Source organism: Littorina saxatilis, linkage group LG9 (assembly GCF_037325665.1).
Source record: "Littorina saxatilis isolate snail1 linkage group LG9, US_GU_Lsax_2.0, whole genome shotgun sequence".
Taxonomy (NCBI): Eukaryota; Metazoa; Mollusca; class Gastropoda; order Littorinimorpha; family Littorinidae; genus Littorina; species Littorina saxatilis.
Window position 1 is genome coordinate 44,403,417 of NC_090253.1, and position 24,070 is coordinate 44,427,486.

General features: G+C 41.8%; 1 protein-coding gene across 1 annotated transcript; it reads left to right on the forward strand.

Moving 5' to 3' along the window:
- Window positions 1-413: 413 nt before the first annotated feature.
- LOC138976194 (G-protein coupled receptor GRL101-like) lies at window positions 414-7,497 on the forward strand. Its single transcript, XM_070349040.1, has 3 exons — window positions 414-993; window positions 3,457-5,225; window positions 6,522-7,497. The coding sequence occupies exons 1-3, from the start codon at window positions 712-714 to the stop codon at window positions 6,829-6,831; spliced, it is 2,361 nt and encodes a 786-aa protein (XP_070205141.1). The 5' UTR covers window positions 414-711; the 3' UTR covers window positions 6,832-7,497.
- Window positions 7,498-24,070: the final 16,573 nt, after the last annotated feature.

Sequence of the window (24,070 nt, forward strand, 5' to 3'; positions counted from 1 at the left end):
TCGTTGTTACGCCAGAGACGATCACCTACTTCTGTATACATAGGGCTACACGATACGCCCTCTGTCTTACCCTACATGTGAGGTGTTTGTTCAAGTTTGCCTGTTCCGTCATGATAAGGCTACGCAACATATACCTATGTCTTAAGCTACGGTCACACGGCAGCGATTCAATCGTAGGATGTGTTTATATTTTCCCAGTTTGTGTGGAGTTAGACAAGGGGAAAACTTGTCACCGTTGAATGCCCTCAAGAAGACTCATCGAGGCTACTGTCTGTATGTTCGACCCCCCCCCCCTCCCCCTCCCCCCCCTCCTTCACACTCGTTCATTCACTCTTAACTCTGCTATTATAGTATGCATGCATCTTTTGTACATTTGTTTTACCCTCTTTTTCTTAAAACAGATACAGGCACACTATTTTGTGGGCAGACAGAACGGTGGCTTTCTTCGCCAAAGCCACTTTGTACAGTGGGTCATTCTGCAGCATTATTACACAAGAATCTACTGACTTTGTTGCCAGCCTTGGGGAAGAATGTGATGTGAAGAAACAATATGTGGACATCTTGTGCGAGCAAGATAGTCTGTCCACACATCTAGAACAACACAAGGAAAACCCGGGGAAAAGCTCAAGCATCCATGTGGCACTTTCGGGAAATGCGTCACTTCCTGTTCCGGCTGTCGCGTGTCCGGGAGGTCACCTGACTCATTCTTTCATGGCCTGTGACGTGCAAAGCGCGTGTTGGGCCGGTCGCCATGGTTACGCAGACAGTGAGGTTTGGGGAGTTCCTTCACGTGCGTCATGTCCGGTCCCCGTGACGTCATTCCCCATGACGTCACTGCCTGCCATGTTCACGTGCAGCGCGGGGTCCCAGCGCGTGCCGTACAGCTTGGTATGTGACCACCGTCAGCAGTGTGCGGACGGCAGTGATGAGACTTTCTGTGTCTTTGCTCCGTGTTCTGGCTCAACACCGCTAGAGTGTGCTACATCCACCCAGGTAGAGAGAGACAGAGGGGGATAGGGGGAGAGAGAAAGAGAGAGAGAGCGAGGGGAGAGAGATAGAGATAGAGAGAGAGAGAGAGAGAGAGAGAGAGAGAGAGAGGGAGGGGAGAGGGAGAGAGAGGGAGAGAGAGAGAGAGAGAGAGAGAGAGAGAGAGAGAGAGAGAAAGAGAGGGGGAATAGAGAGAGAGAGAGAGAGAGAGAGAGAGAGAGAGAGAGAGAGAGAGAGAGAGAGAGAGAATTGTATTGAATTGAACTTTATTTAACAAAGATTAAGATTTAAGGCTACGCCTTTTCTTACAATCTGTCCTTGGGACGCATAGACACACAATTATATAATTAAAACATTAAAAATAAAAAAGTTAAAAAGTTAAGAAACAAAAGGAGGTCGGAAAACTTCAGCACGTGATGATAAAGATGACGATGATGATGATGATGACGATGATGATGATGAGGCATGTAGAGCATACATATGTGGTTATTCATAAAATCAAATGCATACTATGCAGGTAATTATGAATACAAGCTGGTAGCAATCGAACATATTATGTAGCAATAGTACAACAAAAATATGTTCAGAATATACACTGCACAGCATATCTTTGACGTAATACTAAGTGTGGTAAATCAAAAGGCGTTAAACTACTCAGACATTAAGTTACTTGTGTGTTCAAATCGCTCGACAGAAACATTACACATTTTGTGCACAGGTTCCTCTGAGCAATATGGACACATCTGTGCAAAGAAAAAAGGTGGCAGCCTTATTAACCTTTTTTTTTAGAATTTTTTTTACTGGGGGTTGTCAAGTACGATTTTGCGAAAAACACTGCGATTCTTAACATGATCCCAACTGACATACTGCACTGAGGTACCCGTAAAAGCAAGACTGGTCTAATACAGGTCAATTCGTGGAATCGGTGGGATCAAGTTGACCGACCCATATCTGTGGGTAGCTTTATTAAATAATGATGTAATGTAAATCGGCACTTTACCGTAATACAATTTATGTATGAAAATGGCTTTGTTTAACTTGAGATGCTTTGCCAGTGGAAAAAAGTTAAGCATTTTTAATTTCATATCTGTTGAGGCATTATCCTTTACGATGAGTTTGGCCGAGCGACGATAGAGAGAGTCTAATTTGTTCAAGTGGACATCACTGCTGCCATCCCAGAGCGTCGAAACATGATTAATGTGAGGCATTACATGAGCATGGTGGAACATTTCCAGAGTCCTTCTGTCCGTAAATTGCTTTAACTTGGATGGGAGGAAAACGTTCTTGGCTACTTTCTTGCAAATATGCTGTAATTGTGCCTGCCACTTGAATTCACCATCAATAATTACCCCTAAAACGCGATGCTGTTGAACTTGTTCAATTGATTGCGTACCAATAGTAAGATTTAGTTTGAGTGGAGAAATCTGATGTTTTTGTATGGTTGCAATTACCATACTTTTAGTTTTCATTGGATGGACACGCATAGCATTAGCACTACACCAGTTATTTACATCGTTTAAAGCTGTTTGAAGGGAGGACTCTATAACTGGAACAGACTTTCCACTTGCATGAAGAGAAGAATCGTCAGCAAAAAGAGAGGGGGAGAGAGAGAGAGAGAGAGAGAGAGAGAGAGAGAGAGAGAGAGAGAGAGAGAGAGAGAGAGAGAGAGAGAGAGAGAGAGAGAGAGAGAGAAAGAGAGAGAGAGAGAGAGAGAGAGAGAGAGAGAGAGAGAAAGAGAGAGAGAGAGGCAGACAGACAGAAAGACAGACAGACAAACAGACAGACATACAGAAAGAGGGAAGCGGACAGACAACATATAGCTCTGAGGTATTCTACTCTGTTTGCACATAAGGAAGAGGCGTAATTCCAACAAATAGGGGATCCCTTAGGTAACGTGACTGGCTTCAACACCAGCACATGACTGTTAACGATTGAACGCACATAAACACGCACTCTGTTCCTTCTTCTTCTTCGTCCACGGGCTGAAACTCCCGCGGTCACTAATTTTTGTGCATGAGTGGGTTTTTACGTGTATGGCCGTTTTTTCCCCACCATTCAGGCAGCATACGCCGATTTCGGGGGAAGCATGATGGGTATGTTCGTGTTTCTATAGCCCACCGAACGCGGACATGGATTACATGATCTTTTCCGTGCGCACTTGGTCTTGTGCTTGCGTGTACACACGAAGGGGGAGAAGGCACTAGCAGGTCTGCACATAAGTTGTTCTGGGAGATCGGAAAAATCTCCACCCTTAATCCACCAGGCGGCCACGGCCGGGATTCGAACTCACGACCTTCCGATCAAGAGGCCGACGTCTTACCACCCCGCCACTCCGCCCGTCACACTCCGTTCCTAAGTCTTGGCACATTTTCTGCTCGATTTGAGGTTTAGTCGGCTTCTAACCTCACATGGTCCAAAGAAGAGAAATACAAAGTCCAATCGGTACATGATGTGTTATGTGTGTCGCAGTGTGTGCCTCTGTCAGCGCTGTGTGACGGCCAGCAGGACTGTCTCGATGGGTCAGACGAAGATCAGTGTCACTTCAACGTTGAGCAGAACATCCGCACTCCCCCTTCCCCCGCACTGGTCAACTTCATCCCTCTCTCCTCTACAAAGAATGACCAGTTCCCCTTCCTCATCACTCCATTGTCTCAGTCCTTGGACGCGAACAGCTCCTCCTCGCCGTGTCCAGAAACACACTTCCAGTGTGCGGACGACGGCTACTGCCTGCCCCTCTTCCTCCTCTGTAACGGCGTGAACGACTGCCCCGGTAGAGAGGACGAGGCGGGGTGTGGGAGAGTGTCGTGTCGTGGTCTGTATCGTTGCCGCGGCTCCAGTGTCTGCTTGCACCCAACACACGTGTGCGACGGCGTGTACCAGTGTCCGCAGGACGACGACGAGCTGTTCTGTGCTATCGCCTGCCCACCAGGTTGCACGTGCCACGGACTGAGTGTTGTCTGTCACACGCCCTTCCCGGCAGACATGCTTCACCCAGACATCAGATACCTCGACGCCAGCGGCAGCGCTCTGACGCCGTCACGGGTGATTGATCACACGCTCCTGATCCACCTGAGCGTGTCAGGGTGCGGCCTTGGGAGTGTCGGCAACCTGACCTTCCCTAACCTCCGCAGCCTTGACCTCAGCCACAACCGCCTGCATGACGTCAGCGCGGGTCATCTTCGCGGACTGCCCAATCTTCAACACCTGTTCTTGTCTGGAAACCCGCTCCAGTCTTTGTTTGACTCACATTCTCAAAATCTGTCTTTCCCTGCTGTGATAACGTTGGACGTGTCTGGCGTGCACATGACCACACTGGACTCGGAGAAGTTTTCTATCTTCCCAGGCCTGCACACCCTGAATCTCTCTCACTGCGGAGTGGATCGCATCACCGGACAAGGCCTGCTCTCACTTCCCGCTCTCCGCGTTCTGGACACTGAAGGTTGCCCCATGACCCACTTTCCGCGTGACCTACTTTCCGGCCTGGACCGGCTGCAGTCTGTGGCCGCTGACAACTACAAGCTGTGCTGTCAGGCCACCTTGCCCCCTGGCTTCAACCTGGTCAACTGCAGGGCTCCCTTTGACGAATTGTCGTCGTGTGAGTCTTTGCTCCGCTCTGACCTGTACCGAGTCTTCTTGTCCATCTTCGCCGCCCTGGCCCTGCTGGGCAACGTGGGCTGCTTCGTAGTCAGAACGCTCTACCTCAAGAGCAGCAAGTCGGGCTTCAGCGTCTTCGTCACCCACCTGTCCCTTTCCGACTTTCTGATGGGGGTGTACTTGGCCGTGATCGGGGTGGCTGACCGCCTGTACCGGGGTAGCTACCTGTGGGATGACGTGGGGTGGAGGCACAGCGCCGGGTGTGGTGTGGCGGGGTACCTGTCGCTGGTGTCCAACGAGGTGTCGGCCCTCATCATCTGCCTGATCACGCTGGACCGCTTCCTGGTGCTGCGCTTCCCGCTAAGCTCGCTGCGCTTCAACACTCGCTCTGCCCACCTCACGTGCACGGGCGTTTGGCTGGTTGCCATGGTGATGGCCGCTGTGCCCCTGCTGCCTGTGACGTCACACTGGTCATTCTACAGCCGCACGGGGATCTGCATACCGCTGCCCGTCACTCGCGGAGACTTCCCCGGCCAGCAGTACGCCTTCGGTGTCATCATCGTCCTCAACTTTGTTCTCTTCATGCTCATCGCCGTGGGCCAGGCGTCAATCTACGCCGCCATCAGCGCCAACAGCATAGACAGGTCAGTTGGTTTTAAGTCATCTTCCTTACCGTGTAGGCCGTCATGTAAATCACAAAAGATTCGTTTAGGTGTTTAGACGGGTGCAGTGGCGTGGTGGTAAGACGTCGGCCTCCTAATCGGGAGGTCGTGAGTTCGAATCCCGGTCGCTGCCGCCTGGTGGGTTAAGAGTGGAGATTTTTCCGATCTCCTAGGTCAACGTATGTGCATACCTGTTAGTGACTTAACCCCCTTCGTGTGTACACGCAAGCACAAGACCAAGTGCGCACGGAAAAGATCCTGTGATCCATGTCAGAGTTCGGTGGGTTATAGAAACACGAAAATACCCAGATGTCTCACCCGAAATCGGCGTATGTTGCCTGAATGGCGGGGTAAAAACGGTCATACACGTAAACATCCACTCGTGCTAAAAACATGAGTGAACGTGGGAGTATAAGCCCATGAACGAAGAAGAAGAAGAAGAAGAAGAAGAAGAAGAAGAAGAAGAAGAAGAAGAAGAAGAAGAAGAAGAAGAAGAAGAAGAAGAAGAAGAAGTTTAGGTGTTTACATGCGAAAGAATCCGTACAACTGGTCACATAGTATCAACAGTCTCGCTGCTTTCTTTGGAATTTTTGTTTTAGTTAGCGCTTTTTGAAATCTGCGAACAATGCTGCAAAATATGTCCAGTATGCACATAAAACAGCCAGCTGCTTTAAGTGTGGTACGGAGCTAAGTTTGAGGATGCACTTATCACATGTTAAAGTCTAGACGAATTTATATTGATTAACATTAGTGTTTGCACGAGAAGGAAGGTATTTGACACTTTTCCCTTGACAGTGTCAAACCATTAGTATACATTTACACCACGATGTCAATCAACATAATGGCATCAAATGGCCCAAAAAGAACTAACTACAACATTGTACATGTACTTGTTTTCATGGAGATTTTCGTAACAGTTTTGATTATTATACTGAGAAAAACACAAAAAACAATACCGATTGAATGGTTGGTTTACTTCAGGGTTTTACGTTTCTACTCTGATTTTTCTGTTTCTTGTATTTTCATTAGGTTGGAAAAAAGTAAAGAAGTCCACACTTGATCACTAAAGCCCTGCCCTAACAATTTCAAGGGAGAAAAGCACTGATGATAAATGTCTTGATTATTGTTCTCCATCTTAAATGTGTCGTTGACATGTGAACATATAAATACAATATCAAACTGAGAGGATGATGTTTGGTTGTAGATATATAGTTAAAATATTATGGTCTTGACTGTAATGTGTGAACATTATCAATACCATTATGTTCCAACCAACAGCGTGGCCGTCACGGACAGTTCTAGGAAATCCGCGGACCTGAGGATCGCTCGCCGCCTGGTGAGCGTGGCGCTGTCCGACTTCCTGTGCTGGTTCCCCATTGGTCTGCTGGGCCTGCTGGCCGCCAGGGGCGTGGCCGTGCCAGGGGAGGTCAGCGTTGGTCTGGCCATCCTGGTGCTGCCGCTCAACTCCGCCCTCAACCCCTTTCTCTACACCATCAACATGCTGCTGGAGAGACGGAGGCGGGGCCGGGACGAGCGCCTTTTGAAGCAGGTGCTGGCCCAAATTGCTGAAGAGGATAGATCTGTGTGAGACACTCAGCTTTCCATGAGACAGGGAAGCCATGAGCGGCCCACAATGCAAAAGAGGGAGAGAACCGTGTGCAACAACACATTAGTTTCAGCTTTTTATTTTAATTTTTTTTTAATTTGTTTTTATTCCTTATATTATTACAAATCAAATTTTCTACTTTATATTTGAATATTCACAGTCTTTCAGCGCTGAGAATGTGTTCATTGGAGGTAGACAACTGTTGTGAACTGAAATATTTTGAAGGGTGCTGATCCTGGTACATTTATCCAACTTCATGGTGAGAAAGCAAATGGCGAAGCAGAAGTAGGTCATCGCATCGAATTTTTATTCTGGCTTCGTATGTGATTTTGTATAAACAAAGTCTGTGTGATTTATTTGGACTGAAAATAATCAAAGTATGCCCGATTCTGGACCACCTCCTAGGTTTTTTTTTCCATTCTGATCGAGGACAGACGTGATAATTTCACTTGAAGATTTATCGCCCTTCCTTCATTCCGAAACGAAACGTGAATACATCTAAATCTTGTCTGCGGCCTATGCCGTCTCGTTTCACGTTCCGTTTCGCGGGGTGACTCATTCACCAAACGAAACGAGCTGCAAAACGAAACGTGCTGTCTTTTAAATCTCCCTAATATGAAAACGTTATTCATTTACTTTTGAAAATAATATTACACTGAGAAAATAAAATCATGTTCAGAAGGATATTTTGTATCTGACATGTTCGCAAGTAAGAACTTCCGTACTAATTATTTTCTTTTCCCCCAAAAGCGATTTGATACTACAAAATAAAACGATACATTTTTCAACTTAGTAATATAGTCAAAGGAGATAACACATATTCACCGTGATTAGTCGTCGTCTAAGTTAGTGCAGAGTAGTGCCTGTTTCATTTAACACAACAACAAATAAACAACGGTTTTTTCAGTGTACAGTAATTAGTACAAAATCCATACCTCTGCATTACATTCAACACGACAATAAATCATGTAATCATGAAATGGATACTGAGTTACTATGTACATTACACCGATGTGAACGAGTTGACATTGGCATCCTATGCAAAGCGTGTGCATGACCCTATGTCAGCAAAATCAAAGCCTAACATTCCAATCCAAGTCCAGACTAACCGGATGTAAGTGGGTCATATGTACTATGTTTAAATAAAAACGAAAACACACCAGTAACCAGGTTAGGTACTTTTGTATCAATATTTCGGCATGTAACTGCCTTCTTCGGGATGGTAAGAAGACATGTACTATGTTTATCTAACACTATTTTTGAAACAAGAATAGTGGGAGTGTTGCACGACCATTGCTTCTTGTATTTTCATGTGTAGTCCATGGACCAGTTCGAAGCTCTATCTCTACCTGTTTCCTCTCATGAAAGAACTTCACTGGCTTCCTGTGTCTGAACGTATTAGGTATAAAGCTGCCTGCTTCTGCTACAAGATCATCTCTGAATCGGCACCTGCCTATCTTTCGGAACTGGTCTCCCTCTACACTCCCTCTCGCACCCTTCGTTCTTCTTCTGATGCTCGACTTCTCCGTCAAGGTCGCTTTAAACGCAAGGCCCATGGCTTCTGCACGTTTTCGTATCATGGCCCTCAGTTATGGAATTCACTCCCCTTTCAATTACGTCACTCTCCATCCATTTCATCTTTTAAGTCCAATTTGAAAACTCACTTGTTCCAACAACATTACGGATAGTTCCTTAGGCCAAACAAAAACAAGAGGCGAAGCCTTCAAGGCTCACGTAAGAAATCAACAAACAGTAACACAAACTCAATCACTCCGTCACACATACACACACACAGTAAGCATAGGTGACACGATGCAAGAGTGCGAGACACTAGATCTAGATCTGTCTGTCTGTAGCCTACTTACGGGGACACGACTGCCTGAGATGGCCAGATCGACACTGCGCTTTCGACAGCGCTGCGCTTCCTCGCGCAGACACTGTAAACACGCTGTGTAGATTAACCTGTAGGAAATCTCCTTTGGTATCTTCTTTATCTATTTTTCTGGAGCTACGAAACCGAACAATGTAAAATCGTCTTCTCCGAATCGGCGAACTGCAGCTCGGTGATAACTGTATCTATACCACAATCCTTCACGCGATCTGACCTAACCTTGACCCCTGACCTGGTCTACATACCACACACGACACAAACCAGTCACCTGTTTTTACCCCCCCAAAACCCCCCACCACCCGTTTTCTTTGGATACACGCTTTAACTACATACGTGCCGACGAAATCTTGATCATTGCTTCAATACTTTGAAGCTGTTGCTTAAATAATAACCAGGTAAAATTAGTATTTCGGTGTTCAGTCAAATGTTAAAGTTTCTACCACAGACATACATACATACGCACGCACGCACGCACAGACAGACAATAGTTAGCATCGCATAGGCTACACTTACGTGAGCCAACAAAAATAGTCTGTTTACGGTAACATAGGCCAAAAACAAGTCGCGTAAGGCGAAAATACAACATTTAGTCAAGCTGTCGAACTCAGAGAATGAAACTGAACGCAATGCAATTTTTCAGCAAGACCGTATACTCGTAGCATCGTCAGTCCACCGCTCGTGGCAAAGGCAGTGAAATTGACAAGAATAGCGCGGTAGTAGTTGCGCTGAGAAGGATAGCACGCTTTTCTGTACCTCTCTTCGTTTTAACTCTATGAGCGTGTTTTTAATCCAAACATATCATATCTATGTGTTTGGAATCAGGAACCGACAAGGAATAAGATGAAAGTGTTTTTAAATTGATTTAGAAAATGTAATTTTGATCATAATTTGTTTTGTTTTAATTTTCAGAGCTTGTTTTTAATCCAAATATATATAACATATTTATATGTGTTTGGAATTAGGAAATGATGAAGAATAAGATGAACGTAAATTTGGTGAATTGGATCGTTTTATTATTATTATTTGTTTTTTTACAATTTTCAGATTTTTAATGACCAAAGTCATTAATTACTTTTTAAGCCACCAAGCTGAAATGCAATACCGTAGTCCGGCTTTTGTTGAAGATTGTTTGGCCAAAATTTCAATCAATTTGATTGAAAAATGAGGGTGTGACAGTGCCGCCTCAACTTTTACAAAAAGCCGGATATGACGTCATCAAAGACATTTATCAAAAAAATTAAAAAAATGTCTGAGGATATCATACCCAGGAACTCTCATGTAAAATTTCATAAAGATTGGTCCAGTAGTTTAGTCTGAATCGTTCTACACACACACACACACGCACAGACAGACACACACACACACACACATACACCACACCCTCGTCTCGATTCCCCCCTCTACGTTAAAACATTTAGTCAAAACTTGACTAAATGTAAAAATAGGGTCGGTAGGTCGGGATTTTTATTTTTATTTTGTTTCTTCCCAAAAAAACATATTTTTAAATTATTTTGCCAAAAAACAGACTTTTTTCTTTTCTTCCCTAAATGCCAAAAAAAGTCTAGGGTCGCGCGAAAAAATAGGGTCGGTCGGGATACCGTAAACAGACAATTTTTTTGTTTTGGCCTTAGCATAGAGTCTGGGGATGTGAGATGTGCATGATGTGTTGTTTGAATCTGACAGTGATTGTATGCATTTTTTTAATACATGTATTGTTGTCACGCACTTTGAACTTCTGATAAGGCGCTTTATAAATGCCCGTTATCCAAGCTGAGCGCGGGCGGAGCCCGCGCGTAGCGAGGTAGTTTTTTTTTTCATCTCCCAGCACTGAAATTTTTTTTGCTAAGTGGTGTCTGTCTGTGAACATTGTTCTAGAATTCATCTTTTAGCACAATATTAGCGACACTGTTTGGACAATTCTATTAAAATTAGGCGTACAAACTGATTTTGTTTCGGGGAATCCTCTCAGAGGATCAGAATTTTCATATAATATCATCGGAAGCTGTTACAACGGGAAAATGTGAAACTTTTGTCACTTTTTAACATGGAATTGCATCTTTGAGCGTTTCAAGCGGACTTTAATAAAATAGTTATTTGCGAATTAAGCAGCGGAAGACACTCACCGGTTCAACATGTGTATGGTCATTAAACCTCAAAACATTTCAGTAAGTGGTTTAGACAAACACCTCGGAAATGTGAGGGTGACTGGTTTGTAGCTGAAGAGTTTTTTTCTAAAGTGTGTTCTAAATACAAATGACGTACTGGTAATGATGTAATGAGTTGTTCTAATCTTGTTCTTGGAACTCTTGCTGTTCCAAGCTTGTTCTTAGCAAGTCTTGGTGACGAGAACAAAGACTATCAATGAAATCTTTAGAAATAACCTCTGACAACGACGACGATGACGACGACGACGACGATAACAACAACAACAACAAATGACATCGACGACGACGACGACGACAACAACAACAACAACAACAACAACAACAACAACAACAACAACAAAAACAACAACACGAGAACAACAACAATCACGACAACGAACATGACAACAACAACACCAACAACTACGACGACAACTACAACGACTGGGTTATGATGACATCACCAATGATTTATCAAATGTTCAGTGTCAAGGCTGTTAAAAAATCGTTAAATCCTATTTCTTCACTGATTCTTATGAAATTTTAAAGGTAGGTTTGTTGTCCCCAACTTATTTTCACTCCATACTTTTCCAGAAGAAAAACATAATTTTGGCAGTTAAAAACCGTTAAATTTCAATTCTTCACCGATATTTATGAAATTTTGTGGGTAGGTTCGTTGTCCCCAACTGATTTTCACTCTATACTTTTCCAGAAGAAAGACATAATTTTGGCAGTTAAAAAACGTTAAATTTCAATTCTTCACCTATCTTTATGAAATTTAGTGGGTGGGTCCGTTGTCCCAAACTGAATTTTAAGACATACTTTTCCAGACAAAAAACCTTATTTTTGGCAGTTAAAAACCGTTAAATCTCAATTCTTCATCGATATTTATGAAATTGTGTGGGTAGGTTCGTTGTCCCCAACTGATTTTCACTCCATACTTTTCCAGAAGAAAAACATAATTTTGGCAGTTAAAAACCGTTACATTTAAATGTTCACCTATCTTTATGAAATTTAGTGGGTGGGTCCGTTGTCCCAAACTGAATTTCAAGACAAACTATTCCAGTCAAAAAAACTTATTTTTGGCAGTTAAAAACCGTTAAGTCTCAATTCTACACCGATATTTATGACATTTTGTGGGTAGGTTTGTTGTCAGATTTGACATGATGGCAGAATTGAAAGTGTGAGATATCCTGATGTTTCACAATTTATGCTGCATAATTCAGCCCCATAGGCGCTTGAATTTTATGTGGAGTTGGGTTTTTTTTCAGCCCAAACCAGTAACCCCCACATGGTTTTCATGTCCCTTTCTGAGAGACTTCAAGAAGTTTCAATTTGACGTCATGATTAGCCTGCCCCATTAGCAAGTATGAAAACACGTCATCGATGACACATTTTAAGACAGAGAGAGAGAGTGAGAGAGAGAGAGAGAGAGAGAGAGAGAGAGAGAGTGAGAGAGAGAGAGAGAGAGAGAGAGAGAGAGAGAGAGAGAGAGAGAGAGAGAGAGAGAGAGAGAGAGAGAGAGAGAGAGAGAATCATGTACACACAGATGGACGACTTCGCTTGGGGTATGTACTGCCCGGCAGTACACATCTACTTTATCCAAGCGGAGCGCGGGCGGAGCCCGCGCGTAGCGAGGTAGTTTTTTTTTTCATCTCCCAGCACTGAAATTTTTTTGGCCAAGTGGTGTCTGTCTGGACATTGTTCTAGAATTCATCTTTTAGCACAATATTAGTGACACTGTTTGGACAATTCTATTAAAATTAGGCGTACAAACTGATTTTGTTTCGGGGAATCCTCTCAGAGGATCAGAATTTTCATATAATATCATCGGAAGCTGTTACAACGGGAAAATGTGAAACTTTTGTCACTTTTTAACATGGAATTTCATCGTTGAGCGTTTCAAGCGGACTTTAATAAAATAGTTATTTGCGAATTAAGCAGCGGAAGACACTCACCGGTTCAACATGTGTATGGTCATTAAACCTCAAAACATTTCAGTAAGTGGTTTAGACAAACACCTCGGAAATGTGAGGGTGACTGGTTTGTAGCTGAAGAGTTTTTTTCTAAAGTGTGTTCTAAATACAAATGACGTACTGGTAATGATGTAATGAGTTGTTCTAATCTTGTTCTTGGAACTCTTGCTGTTCCAAGCTTGTTCTTAGCAAGTCTTGGTGACGAGAACAAAGACTATCAATGAAATCTTTAGAAATAACCTCTGACAACGACGACGATGACGACGACGACGACGATAACAACAACAACAACAACAAATGACATCGACGACGACGACGACAACAACAACAACAACAACAACAACAACAACAACAACAACAACAACAACAACAACAACAAAAACAACAACACGAGAACAACAACAATCACGACAACGAACATGACAACAACAACACCAACAACTACGACGACAACTACAACGACTGGGTTATGATGACATCACCAATGATTTAAAGGCCGTTAAAAAATCGTTAAATCCTATTTCTTCACTGATTCTTATGAAATTTTAAAGGTAGGTTTGTTGTCCCCAACTTATTTTCACTCCATACTTTTCCAGAAGAAAAACATAATTTTGGCAGTTAAAAACCGTTAAATTTCAATTCTTCACCGATATTTATGAAATTTTGTGGGTAGGTTCGTTGTCCCCAACTGATTTTCACTCTATACTTTTCCAGAAGAAAGACATAATTTTGGCAGTTAAAAAACGTTAAATTTCAATTCTTCACCTATCTTTATGAAATTTAGTGGGTGGGTCCGTTGTCCCAAACTGAATTTTAAGACATACTTTTCCAGACAAAAAACCTTATTTTTGGCAGTTAAAAACCGTTAAATCTCAATTCTTCATCGATATTTATGAAATGTTGTGGGTAGGTTCGTTGTCCCCAACTGATTTTCACTCCATACTTTTCCAGAAGAAAAACATAATTTTGGCAGTTAAAAACCGTTACATTTAAATGTTCACCTATCTTTATGAAATTTAGTGGGTGGGTCCGTTGTCCCAAACTGAATTTCAAGACAAACTATTCCAGTCAAAAAAACTTATTTTTGGCAGTTAAAAACCGTTAAGTCTCAATTCTACACCGATATTTATGACATTTTGTGGGTAGGTTTGTTGTCAGATTTGACATGATGGCAGAATTGAAAGTGTGAGATATCCTGATGTTTCACAATTTATGCTGCATAATTCAGCCCCATAGGCGCTTGAATTTTAGGTGGAGTTGGGTTTTTTTTCAGCCCAAACCAGTAACCCCCACATGGTTTTCATGTCCCTTTCTGAGAGACTTCAAGAAGTTTCAATTTGACGTCATGATCAGCCTGCCGCATTAGCAAGTATGAAAACACGTCATCGATGACACATTTTAAGACAGAGAGAGAGAGAGAGAGAGAGAGAGAGAGAGAGAGAGAGAGAGAGAGAGAGAGAGAGAGAGAGAGAGAGAGAGAGAGAGAGAGAGAGAGAGAATCATGTACACACAGATGGACGACTTCGCTTGGGGTATGTACTGCCCGGCAGTACACATCTACTTTATTATTATTATAAATAGATACACACTTGTAAACTTATGTTAGTTTTCACACGTGAGCATGAAGGAATGTGCCTTTATGAGGAATGTATAGTGGCTTGCAATATTGAATTTGAGGGATGTTTGCAGTTATAATTATAATATATTAGCACAGCTTAGTTTTCTTGAGGGTTCCGTGAGAACAGTGAAATTCTCCTTTGAAGACTGAAAAATATCTTGGATAACTGGTCTTAATTGGGGGGGGGGGGGGGGGATTTAAAACATAAGTACATTCACATGTGTTTTTCCTTTTCACTGTGTTAAGGTGGGGAGGTCCTTCTCTACTTCTTTCTTTGTTTTCCCATTGACATATATTTTTTTTCTTGTCTATATGTTTTACATAGGTTCCCCATTAGCTGCTGTCCTCATCCCCAGCCGACTGTTTCCGCTAAAGCCGTGAAGGATACTTCTTCATGTAGGCGTGGACATCTTTTTCGTAGCCATGCAAGGCTTCCAGTACCATATAATTTTGTGAATACTCTGGGGACCTGTCATCGATTTTGGAAGGACGCTTTATTTTAACACTTTGTATCCCACCTATGTTGACCAAGATTTTTTAAGCCGAGACCAGCTGTGCTGCAGCAGGTCACTCAGAATTGTAGCAACTGTGTATCAACAGGCTAGAATGCTGGCGTTAGATCAACGTTACAGGAAGCGACTGAAGCTAACAGTCTTAATTGGTGTAGAATTGAGACTTAACGGTTTTTAACTGCCAAAAATAAGTTTTTTTGACTGGAATAGTTTGTCTTGAAATTCAGTTTGGGACAACGGACCCACCCACTAAATTTCATAAAGATAGGTGAAAATTTAAATGTAACGGTTTTTAACTGCCAAAATTATGTTTTTCTTCTGGAAAAGTATGGAGTGAAAATCAGTTGGGGACAACGAACCTACCCACAAAATTTCATAAATATCGATGAAGAATTGAGATTTAACGGTTTTTAACTGCCAAAAATAAGGTTTTTTGTCTGGAAAAGTATGTCTTAAAATTCAGTTTGGGACAACGAACCTACCCACAAAATTTCATAAATATCGGTGAAGAATTGAAATTTAACGGTTTTTAACTGCCAAAATTATGTTTTTCTTCTGGAAAAGTATGGAGTGAAAATAAGTTGGGGACAACAAACCTACCTTTAAAATTTCATAAGAATCAGTGAAGAAATAGGATTTAACGATTTTTTAACAGCCTTGACACTGAACATTTGATAAATCATTGGTGATGTCATCATAACCCAGTCGTTGTAGTTGTCGTCGTAGTTGTTGGTGTTGTTGTTGTCATGTTCGTTGTCGTGATTGTTGTTGTTCTCGTGTTGTTGTTTTTGTTGTTGTTGTTGTTGTTGTTGTTGTTGTTGTTGTTGTTGTTGTTGTCGTCGTCGTCGTCGATGTCATTTGTTGTTGTTGTTGTTATCGTCGTCGTCGTCGTCATCGTCGTCGTTGTCAGAGGTTATTTCTAAAGATTTCATTGATAGTCTTTGGGGGATTTAAAACATAAGTACATTCACATGTGTTTTTCCTTTTCACTGTGTTAAGGTGGGGAGGTCCTTCTCTACTTCTTTCTTTGTTTTCCCATTGACACATATTTTTTTTCTTGTCTATATGTTTTACATAGGTTCCCCATTAGCTGCTGTCCTCATCCCCAGCCGACTGTTTCCGCTAAAGCCGTGAAGGATACTTCTTCATGTAGGCGTGGACATCTTTTTCGTAGCCATGCAAGGCTTCCAGTACCATATGATTTTGTGAATACTCTGGGGACCTGTCATCGATTTTGGAAGGACGCTTTATTTTAACACTTTGTACCCCACCTATGTTGACCAAGATTTTTTAAGCCGAGACCAGCTGTGCTGCAGCAGGTCACTCAGAATTGTAGCAACTGTGTATCAACAGGCTAGAATGCTGGCGTTTGATCAACGTTACAGGAAGCGACTGAAGCTAACAGTCTTAATTGGTGTAGAATTGAGACTTAACGGTTTTTAACTGCCAAAAATAAGTTTTTTTGACTGGAATAGTTTGTCTTGAAATTCAGTTTGGGACAACGGACCCACCCACTAAATTTCATAAAGATAGGTGAAAATTTAAATGTAACGGTTTTTAACTGCCAAAATTATGTTTTTCTTCTGGAAAAGTATGGAGTGAAAATCAGTTGGGGACAACGAACCTACCCACAAAATTTCATAAATATCGATGAAGAATTGAGATTTAACGGTTTTTAACTGCCAAAAATAAGGTTTTTTGTCTGGAAAAGTATGTCTTAAAATTCAGTTTGGGACAACGGACCCACCCACTAAATTTCATAAAGATAGGTGAAGAATTGAAATTTAACGTTTTTTAACTGCCAAAATTATGTCTTTCTTCTGGAAAAGTATAGAGTGAAAATCAGTTGGGGACAACGAACCTACCCACAAAATTTCATAAATATCGGTGAAGAATTGAAATTTAACGGTTTTTAACTGCCAAAATTATGTTTTTCTTCTGGAAAAGTATGGAGTGAAAATAAGTTGGGGACAACAAACCTACCTTTAAAATTTCATAAGAATCAGTGAAGAAATAGGATTTAACGATTTTTTAACAGCCTTGACACTGAACATTTGATAAATCATTGGTGATGTCATCATAACCCAGTCGTTGTAGTTGTCGTCGTAGTTGTTGGTGTTGTTGTTGTCATGTTCGTTGTCGTGATTGTTGTTGTTCTCGTGTTGTTGTTTTTGTTGTTGTTGTTGTTGTTGTTGTTGTTGTTGTTGTTGTCGTCGTCGTCGTCGATGTCATTTGTTGTTGTTGTTGTTATCGTCGTCGTCGTCGTCATCGTCGTCGTTGTCAGAGGTTATTTCTAAAGATTTCATTGATAGTCTTTGTTCTCGTCACCAAGACTTGCTAAGAACAAGCTTGGAACAGCAAGAGTTCCAAGAACAAGATTAGAACAACTCATTACATCTTTACCAGTACGTCATTTGTATTTAGAACACACTTTAGAAAAAAACTCTTCAGCTACAAACCAGTCACCCTCACATGTCGGAGGTGTTTGTCTAAACCACTTACTGAAATGTTTTGAGGTTTAATGACCATACACATGTTGAACCGGTGAGTGTCTTCCGCTGCTTAATTCGCAAATAACTATTTTATTAAAGTCCGCTTGAAACGCTCAAAGATGAAATTCCATGTTAAAAAGTGACAAAAGTTTCACATTTTCCCGTTGTAACAGCTTCCGATGATATTATATGAAAATTCTGATCCTCTGAGAGGATTCCCCGAAACAAAATCAGTTTGTACGCCTAATTTTAATAGAATGGTCCAAACAGTGTCGCTAATATTGTGCTAAAAGATGAATTCTAGAACAATGTTCACAGACAGACACCACTTGGCAAAAAAATTTTCAGTGCTGGGAGATGAAAAAAAAACTACCTCGCTACGCGCGGGCTTCGCCCGCGCTCCGCTTGGATAAAGTAGATGTGTACTGCCGGGCAGTACATACCCCAAGCGAAGTCGTCCATCTGTGTGTACATGATTCTCTCTCTCTCTCTCTCTCTCTCTCTCTCTCTCTCTCTCTCTCTCTCTCTCTCTCTCTCTCTCTCTCTCTCTCTCTCTCTCTCTCTCTCTCTCTCTCTCTCTCTCTCTGTCTTAAAATGTGTCATCGATGACGTGTTTTCATACTTGCTAATGCGGCAGGCTAATCATGACGTCAAATTGAAACTTCTTGAAGTCTCTCAGAAAGGGACATGAAAACCATGTGGGGGTTACTGGTTTGGGCTGAAAAAAAACCCAACTCCACCTAAAATTCAAGCGCCTATGGGGCTGAATTATGCAGCATAAATTGTGAAACATCAGGATATCTCACACTTTCAATTCTGCCATCATGTCAAATCTGACAACAAACCTACCCACAAAATGTCATAAATATCGGTGTAGAATTGAGACTTAACGGTTTTTAACTGCCAAAAATAAGTTTTTTTGACTGGAATAGTTTGTCTTGAAATTCAGTTTGGGACAACGGACCCACCCACTAAATTTCATAAAGATAGGTGAAAATTTAAATGTAACGGTTTTTAACTGCCAAAATAATGTTTTTCTTATGGAAAAGTATGGAGTGAAAATCAGTTGGGGACAACGAACCTACCCACAAAATTTCATAAATATCGATGAAGAATTGAGATTTAACGGTTTTTAACTGCCAAAAATAAGGTTTTTTGTATGGAAAAGTATGTCTTAAAATTCAGTTTGGGACAACGGACCCACCCACTAAATTTCATAAAGATAGGTGAAGAATTGAAATTTAACGTTTTTTAACTGCCAAAATTATGTCTTTCTTCTGGAAAAGTATAGAGTGAAAATCAGTTGGGGACAACGAACCTACCCACAAAATTTCATAAATATCGGTGAAGAATTGAAATTTAACGGTTTTTAACTGCCAAAATTATGTTTTTCTTCTGGAAAAGTATGGAGTGAAAATAAGTTGGGGACAACAAACCTACCTTTAAAATTTCATAAGAATCAGTGAAGAAATAGGATTTAACGATTTTTTAACAGCCTTGACACTGAACATTTGATAAATCATTTGTTCTTCATAAAACGTCTTTAAACATTAATTAAGTCAATACGGTACCTCAACAGCAAAAACAATGAACATGTAAGGCGTGTAAGTGGTTTAACTTCGCCAGTGAATAATCGCATGCGAAGCCAGTTTATAAAGTTGTGACAAGAAAATTGGTTGATTGAAATCAACAGGGGCCAATGCTGTGTTCTAATACAAAGAAGGGGTAATGTACGCGGACACATGTTTTATGCTGGTTACTTGTGTTGCACAATATTTGGAACAGCGGTGTTACTGTATAGACAGTGGTGCCTGTGGTGAAAGGATACCATTTGGACCAGCGAAAAGTGTTGGAACATTGCAAGTGGGGTATCTTGACAGGCACATTTTTGTCGAGATAATAATGACAGTGACAGCAGGAGGTTGTTGTTTTTTCAAGCGAGGTGTCCATTTATTTGAGGAGCTTTTTCATCACTGTAGTGGAGACAATTGAAGCTGTGAATGAACAATACAGAGAGAGAGAGAGAGAGACAGAGAGACAGAGAGACAGAGAGAGAGAGAGAGAGACACAGAGAGAGAGAGAGAGAGAGAGAGAGAGAGAGAGAGAGAGAGAGAGCAGATGTATCCTGTGCATTGTCTGGGTAGAAATAATGTATGAAAGAAAATACGCAGGTAAAACACGTGTGCAGAGGTGATTCTCTCAGGTGCCAGGAGATTGGTTCCAGATAACTCTCGCTTACTCCATTACACATGTCGTATGCATATAGAGCGCTTACTTCCCTTTGGTTGCGTGAAGAGGTAATAAGTCCGTGCTGTGATTAGCTACTATTGTATCAGAATAGTTTGCTGTTATTGTGTGTGTGTGTGGTTTTTTTTTGCGTGAGTTTTGCCGATTCATTTATAGTTTCTGTATTGTCATTATCTGTTAACTTTTGGAAGTATATGTAGCATATGTTCATCATGCGGCAGCTGTCGAACGCAGAGCTAGAGGCGAGCCGGTAGCATATACTGTCAATCAATCAATCAATAGGAAGCTTATATAGCGCGCATTCCGTGGGTACAGTTCTAAGCGCTTGTCTAAGAGTTGTCAACACAGGACTAATGTGGAGAAAAGCGAGTACAGGAATATTTTTTGTCTTTTCTCCATATGCAATTTTCTTCTTAAAGTTTATAGAGTGAAGAAGAAGAGAAAGCGTATAGAGCAGAATATATTATCTAACTTAGTATTGAAACTGTGTGGAATTAAGATTCACACTCTAAAATCATATTTGTTCTTTTGTTCAGTAAATGTTCGGAGATAGGTATGATAAAGTACTTTTCCATTGTTCTCTCGCGGTTGACACGATGGCGCCGTAACATGTAACCTTTCTGTATTCCCCCCCCCCCCCCTTCTGCTTCTTTACCTCTGTAAACTTGTAGGGGTAGTTATTTTTCGATAATGACCCAGCAACCAAACAAATAACGACCCAGCAACAGCCTGAATCCTCGATAGTGCAATGGGTTGAGAAGTTGTTCTGTTTCGGTACTACTTTTTGCGACTGAAAAGTTCCGAACGCTCTAATGTACGAAGTATACATCTCTGGAGCAAACAATACAAACATACAGCATTTAAATTAACAACTACAGGCCTGAACACGTGAATCTCCATATAAAATCCATGAGTTCGGTTGTTTTCTGAATCTAGATCTGCCGTGCTCAAACCGTTCATCACAAGCAATTTCCCAAGGCAAGTAACTCATACTTTGTCTAGCGACAAGAGTAGTTCCCCTTCTTTTCACTCAGTTTCTTCGACAACAGACTGCAATCCGACGGTCAGTTTTCAACAATATTTCATTTAATAAACAGATCACACGCAACCAAATGCACACATCTCATCCATTTAAACAACATAAAGCGGTTTCATACACTATTTTCCCAAAAAAACTGAACTTCATACAGTTTTTAACGTTGGAACACGGGTGCAAAAGTTCAAGTCGTCTGCTAGTCCCATTTGACGAAAAAACATTATCCTATGCGATACCAAAACATATACAGAACACACAATATCTGCCTTTGCCGCCACAGCAGAATAACAGCATATCTGTGTACTTGATTTTAGTCCAAAATAGGAAAACTGACAAGAAGTGTTAACAGAATGGAATGATTTGCACGGAACTATACAACCGCGCATTAATCGATCGCCTGCGCAGGTTGACTGGTTGAGAGAATAGGATTCGATCAAACTTTCGCAAAAAAACTCCTCTTTTCTTTGAATAACTGAAGAAAGGAGGAATAAAGAGGTTACACACCTCGTCTCAGGGATTATAAAAAATAATGGTCTCAGTTCGCGGTCATGAAAAAGCTCGCTAAAGCTCGCATTTTTCATGATCCGCTAACTTCGACCATTATTTTTAATAATCACTGAGACTCGGCATGTAACCTCTACGTATTGACTTTTTAACCCCTAGGTCGTTTCTCCTGTCACGAATGTTTGCGCACGTGGGGCGTCAGTGAGGGCATTGTCTTTTCTACATCCACCTTCCTCCTTCCTCCCCAACCCCCCTTTCCTATGTGACCTGATTCTTTACTTCTATATTAATAATATACTTGATACACACAGACGAATACATACACACACACACACACATACACACTCTCTCTCTATCTCTCTCTCTCTCTTTTTTTTTTCTCTCTCTCTCTCTCTCTCTCTTTTATTTTATGTAGCTTTTATATCATTATTTCTTTTACCCATGTATTCAATATAAACATGTATTCTGTATTCATTTGTTTAGTAGAATAGAGATTTTATGTTTATCATCTACATAATTATGAGAAGCCTGTTGAATATACACTGTGTTTGATTGTGGTTAACTTGTAACTACATACGTTTTTGGTGTGACATGACTATTTTGGGAGGTAATAGTCAGAGGTTTTGCACTTTGTTCACATTGTTGATAACCAATGAGTGTTTGGTATCAAATGATGCGTGGAAGAATTTCCATTTTATTGATGTATTTCTTTATGACGGTTCTGGTGTAGTTTTCTTAGTACAGGAGTTTTTGTGTATTTTTGAGGGATTTTAACTGTAGCTTCTATGGAGGCTGACAGCAGCCTCGAAACTCTCCCCCTCCCTCCCCATGTTGTTATGTGATCCCATAGCGACGTTTTCATTGGTTCCTTAGCTGTGACGTCAGGGACAGTCATGGAAGGTATATAAGCTGTTAGTTTTCAAGGTTCGGGGGAACACAGTAAACCGCATTCTAGCCGATAGCGGGGTGAAGGTCAGTGAGCTGGCCAGGGTCCCCCCGCCCTCCTACCCGCCTTGGCTTGAGGAAACCCCTACTATCATATACGACAGTGAAGATAATACTACCAAAAAAGATAACCCCGTCTACCTAGCTACTGTTACAAAAGAAACCCTAAACTACAAATTCTCGGAGCATTTAAAAGTCTTTACTGACGGATCCAAATTTGCAGACGGCAGCGTTGGCTGCGCCTTTGTGATCCCAGATCTCAAAATCTCAAGGAAATATACTCTTAATAAAGACATCTCCATATTCTCAGCCGAGCTATTTGCCTTGCTCATGGCATGCACTTTTATAAATGACCTCCCAGTCACACCGCGTGCGGTAGTTTTCTGCTCTGACTCGCGCTCTTCATTACAAGCTCTGCATCGAAACACATCAAATCGGGCAGAGCTACAAAGAGAAATCCTCTTTATATGTCACCAGTTAATCTCATCCGGCACATCCGTATCATTTCTCTGGGTCCCCTCTCACGTAGGGGTCCGGGGAAATGAACTGGCGGATGTCGCTGCCAAAGAAGCGGCAGAATCTAGCCCAGCTAACACTAACATCGGCTACTCAGTAACCGAGTTCTACAGTAAAATCCGTAAACTCATTCGAAGTCAGTACGTAACATCTCTGTCCTATCAACCCATTGATATGAACGATCTACACCCCGATCTCCCAACAAACCTCCTCACTATCTTCAGACGCCTCCGTGCCGGCGGCTGCCGCTTCCATATCTTTAACAAGTCCTGCCATTGTGGAGAACCCTATTCATTTCAACACATTTTCGCTCCATGCGCTACAAATAGAATTACCTTTAAAACCTTATATGACCATATGCAGCTCCATGGTCTGAGTCCCCAGGATTATCTGCGCAGTAGCAGTTCTCTAGGCTGGTCACACAGCTTGCTGCTGTGCCGACTGGTCAGGGACTCGGACATGGGGCTGTGGGTATAACTAAGCCCAGATTATCACATCAGCGTGTTTCAGTTTGAGGTCGAGTGGCTCCCGCCATCCCTCCTGATTCCAGCGACTACCTTCTAGACAACATATCCTCACCCAAGGCCCACTAGTCGCCAAACTGTACATATTGTTTTTATTACCACGGCCTTCGTGGCTTACATCTTAATCCTTTTATTTGTAAAAAGTTTTGAGATTTATTGTTCGTGTTCCTCTTACTTGCTCATCTATTTGGTTTTATTGGTGATCCTGAAAGGTTCCACTTTTTAACTCGATTTGAATTAAAAAAAAATAATATTACAAGCCCGTTATTCAAGATATAGAATACAGACTTATAATTCTTACCAAGAAACATCTTAACTACTTTTCATTTTAACAAATTCCACAGAGCATTATCAACTCAACCCCACCCCCTGCCCTCCTCTCCTTATTTTTTGTTTCTTTCTTTCCTCTTTTTGAAAGCGGACAAACACTCAAGTCCTTAATGGCTCAAAACCGTAGGACTTTTAATATTAATTTTAACGGTTCGGGGGAGTCTTGGCAACCAACCTGGCTTAACCCCTTCACTGCCACAGTATATGTGACCCTCCACCACAGAATGAGTCGCATGTCACCTTTGCATGATTTTCATATTTTTTACATATTTCTAAAGAGTTTTTTTTATGCTCTATCCAGTAGTGAAAACCGTTTTAGAAAAGAGCGAAAACTGTTTGAGTTATAAGCCTATGACTAAGGTGACCCTCACACTGTTACCAGACACTCCCCGGACTTTTATTAAGCCTAGCGCAGAACCGCGCGAGGTGACATGCGACTCTATTCGTGGTGGAGGGTCACATATTAGCATTTTGGTCTTGCTGGTC

What these genes read in the sequence shown, in the direction of transcription:
- LOC138976194 (XM_070349040.1), top strand. Translation starts at nt 712, where the DNA reads ATGGCCTGTGACGTGCAAAGCGCGTGTTGGGCCGGTCGCCATGGTTAC. An exon ending in AGTGTGCTACATCCACCCAG is followed by an intron (nt 994 to 3,456) that starts GTAGAGAGAGAC and finishes TGTGTGTCGCAG; the next exon opens with TGTGTGCCTCTGTCAGCGCT. An exon ending in AGCGCCAACAGCATAGACAG is followed by an intron (nt 5,226 to 6,521) that starts GTCAGTTGGTTT and finishes TCCAACCAACAG; the next exon opens with CGTGGCCGTCACGGACAGTT.